At 38.8% G+C, this 4,442-nt stretch overlaps 1 protein-coding gene across 1 annotated transcript; it reads left to right on the top strand.

The window, feature by feature from the left end:
- Positions 1–828: 828 nt before the first annotated feature.
- LOC143609660 (uncharacterized) lies at positions 829–3,695 on the top strand. Its single transcript, XM_077084355.1, has 4 exons — positions 829–1,075; positions 1,898–1,959; positions 2,934–3,315; positions 3,400–3,695. Exons 1-4 carry the CDS (start codon positions 829–831, stop codon positions 3,693–3,695), a joined length of 987 nt encoding a protein of 328 aa, XP_076940470.1.
- Positions 3,696–4,442: the final 747 nt, after the last annotated feature.

Here is a 4,442-nt window from a genome sequence, read left to right on the forward strand (position 1 = left end):
CTTTTTGTGATGACCTTGTTACTTGAAGTTGATCTTCGAAGTTCAAAACCTCGTTCATATGCCCATACAAATGTATCCGAATGTGATATAGGAGAAATGATCTAAAATGAACAACGGGAGAAGCTTAACGTGAGGGGGAGAATTTCAACGAAAGACAACGAGTTTTTGAGGTGGTCTTGGAAGAAAATTCGATGGCATCGGTCTAAGGGGGATATTGTTGGGACTTATATTTTAGACCGACGCATCGAATTATTATAATTATGGGTGAAAAATAATTAATATTTTTGGTCTCAACCAAGGGTGGATGGCTTGAAGACCAAAACATGCTAGACTAGTATAAATAGATGTATTTGTTAATTTTTCTAGCATGAGTGAATGAGTGTATTGTGTATTGTGTGAGATCTAGGGTTTATCTCTTTGAGAGAGCCGCCGCCTCTAGGATGAGCTCTCCTGGAGGTGGCTGATCTTTACTGTATGTATGTGTGTATGTATGAGTGCTTTTTAATGACAACCTTTTGATGAATGAAATCATACTACCATCTCTTTATATTTGTGAATCGATTTCATATATTTGTTCATCCAGCTTATTGTTCATTGTAATCGATTCAGGCTCTCTCCCAAACACCACTCATCCGTCCAAAACCCCCTTTCAAGAGCGAATACGATTCGATCCTAGCTCAGATCCGAGCTCCACCGTTAATAACGACCATTATTCACGCTTCCGCACCGGGGCTCGGTTCTCACACTGGAGATAAAGATTCTGGTAAGACAGGAATCATTTCGAAAATAAAAGCAAGTCATTGTTTAGGTAAAGGTTGCTTAACATTCATGGCTTATGTAACCAAGGAGCCCGAGCTTAAGAAACTAGAAGAGGTCCCAATTGTCACTGAATTCAAGGATGTATTTCCTGACGAGTTGCCTGGAATTCCGCCAGATCGAGAAGTTGAGTTCAGAATTGACTTAGTTTCGGGAACAGCTCCAATTGCTAAATCTCCTTATAGATTAGCACCAACTGAGATGAAGGAACTAAAAAAGCAGTTGGATGAGTTATTGGAAAAAGGATTTATACGACCAAGTTCTTCACCCTGGGGAGCTCCAATATTGTTTGTTAAGAAGAAAGACGGATCAATGAGGATGTGTATTGACTATCGGGAATTGAATAAAGTCACGATCAAGAATCGATATCCGTTGCCAAGGATTGATGATCTTTTCGATCAATTACAAGGTGCAAGTTGTTTTTCAAAGATTGATCTTAGATCCGGGTATCATCAACTGAAGGTTCAGGAAGAAGATATATCCAAGACTGCATTCAGAACCCGATACGGACATTATGAGTTCACTGTTATGCCTTTTGGACTCACTAATGCTCCAGCAGCTTTTATGGATATGATGAATCGAATCTGCAAACCTTACTTGGATAAGTTTGTTATTGTCTTTATTGATGACATTCTTATCTATTCCAAGACGAAAGAAGAACACCAAGCTCATTTGAAAACCATACTCGAAACATTAAGGAAAGAGAAGCTTTATGCCAAATTCTCAAAATGTGAATTCTGGTTATCTGAAGTACAGTTTCTTGGACATATTGTTAATGAGAAAGGTATTCAAGTAGATCCGGCAAAGATTGAAGCTATTACTAAATGGGAGAAACCCAAGACTCCGACTCAAGTAAGAAGTTTTCTGGGGTTAGCTAGTTACTATCGGAGATTTATACAAAATTTCTCACGAATAGCGGTTCCATTGACATCATTGACCCGAAAATCTGTTAAATTTGAATGGGGACCGAAACAAGAAGAGGCATTTGAAACTCTTAAACAGAAACTGACAAACGCACCTATCTTAGCCTTACCTGAGGGGCAAGATAATTTCATTGTATATTGTGATGCTTCGCATACAGGGATGGGATGTGTTTTAATGCAAGAAAAGAAAGCAATTGCTTATGCTTCACGACAATTAAAGGTTCACGAGAAAAATTACACCACTCATGATTTGGAGTTGGGAGCTATAATTTTTGCATTAAAGTTATGGCGACACTATTTATATGGTGTGAAGTTTACAATTTACACTGATCATAAAAGTCTGAAGCACATATTTGATTAGAAAGAATTGAACATGAGACAGAGGCGATGGATGGAACGTTGAATGATTATGATTGTGAGATAGTTTACCATGAAGGTAAAGCTAATGTGGTAGCTGATGCTTTAAGTAGAAAAGAGCATGAAAAGCCAAAAAGAGTACAAGCTTTGAGGTTAGAACTCAAAACTGATCTATTAACTGAAATCAAGGAAGCTCAGAAGTTGGCACTAGAAGAAAATAATATAAAGGCTGAAAGAGAAAATGGAACAATAGATCAATTAGTTAAGGGTGACGACGATATACTCAGATTAGGGAAAAGAATCTGGATACCAATGGTAGGAAACTTGCGGGAGAAGATATTGGAAGAAGCTCACAAATCTAAGTATATGATGCATCCGGAAAGCGATAAGATGTATCATAATCTCAAGGATGAGTATTGGTGGATCGGAATGAAGAAGGAGATTGCCTTGTATGTGACAAAATATTTGACATGTTCAAAGGTTAAAGCCGAGCATCAAAAACCGTTGGGTTTGTTAACACAACCTGAGATTCCTATTTAGAAATGGGATATGATTACCATGGATTTTATTATGAAATTACCTAAGACATCACGACAAAATGATGCTGTCTGGGTCATTGTTGATAGACTGACCAAATCAGCCCATTTCATTCCAATTCAAGAAACATATAGCATGGATAAATTGGCGCAACTATATGTAGAAAACATTGTATCATTGCATGGTGTGCTGTTGTCAATCATATCCGATAGAGAGAGTCGCTTTACTTCCAACTTCTGGAGAAGTTTTCAAAGAGCGATGGGTACGCGTTTAAATTTAAGTACTACTTATCATCCACAGACAGATGGACATAGTGAGAGAACAATTCAAACATTGGAAGATATGCTTCGCGCTTGTGTTATAGATCTAGGTGGAAGCTGGGATACTCACCTAGCGTTGATGGAATTTTCGTATAACAATAGCTATCACACAAGTATACAAATGGCTCCATACAAAGCACTATACAGACGGAAATGTAGAACACCTGTATGTTGGTCTGAAATTGGTGTTAATCAGTTATCAGGTCCCGAGATTGTTCAAAGAACAACTGACCAAGTAATACAATTCCGAGAAAGATTGAAAGCAGCACGTGATAGACAGAAGTGTTATGCTGATGCAAGACGAAAACCGTTAGAATTCAAAGAAAGAGACAAAGTATTGCTCAAAGTATCACCTTGGAAAGGTGTGGTTCATTTTGGAAAGAAAGGGAAGTTAAGTCTGCGTTTTGTTGGACCATTTAAAATTGTTGAAAGAATTGGTCCTGTAGCTTATCGACTTGAGTTACCCGAAGAAATGCAAGGAATCCATGATGTATTTCACGTATCAAATCTACAAAAATGTCTATCTGATGAGACACTTCCTATGTCTCTAAGGGATGTACAAGTGAATGAGAAACTCAAGTTTGTAGAGGAACCGATACAAATTGAAGATAGTCCAATCAAGTTTCTAAAGCACAAAAGGTTGAAATTAGTCAAAGTAAGATGGAATTCCCAACGTGGTCCAGAATTCACTTGGGAACTTGAGTCCGAGATGAAACGAAAATATCCACATCTCTTTGCATAAATCTCGAGGACGAGATTTTTCTAAAGGTGGGGAGGATGTAACACCATGAAAATACCCCATCTAGTTTTGGGCCAAAATGTCAAGATTAGAAGTTAAGGGGCTAAAAATGCCAATTTTGAAAGTTTAAGGACTTAAGATGAAAATTTTGGGTTTTAGACCCATCGCGTTATGCGATGGTCTCTTGACTAACCCTGTCGCGCTACGCGACAGAGAATCACACATTTCAAGAAAAAGGTAGGTGTCGCGCTACGCGACGAAGAAACTCACTGGTCTCATCGCGCTACGCGATGACCAGGTTAAGTAACCCGGGACACGTGGCCAACCACGTGTCAACACGTGGCAGCTTCTGATTATTTGCGGCGTCGCGTTACGCGATGGCCTTGAAGAAAAGGCCATCGCGCTGCGCGATGAGCTGCAAAACTCGCCTATAAAAGGGCAGCTACGGGTTCAAGCCAATGCATCTCATTTTCACCTTCAATTCACACACTTAACCTAGGTAATTGTGCCAAGGGTGTTCTAGGGTGTCGAGGGCTGTTTTCGTGAAGAAACAAGGTGTCGTTACGCTGTTTAATGAGCTGCTGATCTTGTAACGAAGTACAAGCTGAATTGCTGCTGATTTGTTAAGTTCTTAATTTTCGTCGAGCTAATTAAGGTAGGATTAAGGTTAAGTTACTTTACTAGTTACTTTAAATATCTAGTTATAACTTAGTTAAGAGTATAGTCGTTAAACTTCTAATATTTTCCAAG

This window comes from Bidens hawaiensis, unplaced genomic scaffold, assembly GCF_021521415.1.
Source record: "Bidens hawaiensis isolate Kalapana, Puna unplaced genomic scaffold, B.hawaiensis_p1.1 tig00002186_1, whole genome shotgun sequence".
Classification (NCBI taxonomy): domain Eukaryota; kingdom Viridiplantae; phylum Streptophyta; class Magnoliopsida; order Asterales; family Asteraceae; genus Bidens; species Bidens hawaiensis.

Excerpts from the sequence above, each read along its gene's own strand:
- LOC143609660 (XM_077084355.1), top strand. The coding sequence starts at position 829 with ATGGCTTATGTAACCAAGGAGCCCGAGCTTAAGAAACTAGAAGAGGTC. Across the intron at positions 1,960-2,933 it reads ATGCTTCACGACAATTAAAG|ACAGATGGACATAGTGAGAG; the intron begins GTTCACGAGAAA and ends TATCATCCACAG. Across the intron at positions 3,316-3,399 it reads CAAAGTATCACCTTGGAAAG|CTTATCGACTTGAGTTACCC; the intron begins GTGTGGTTCATT and ends TTGGTCCTGTAG.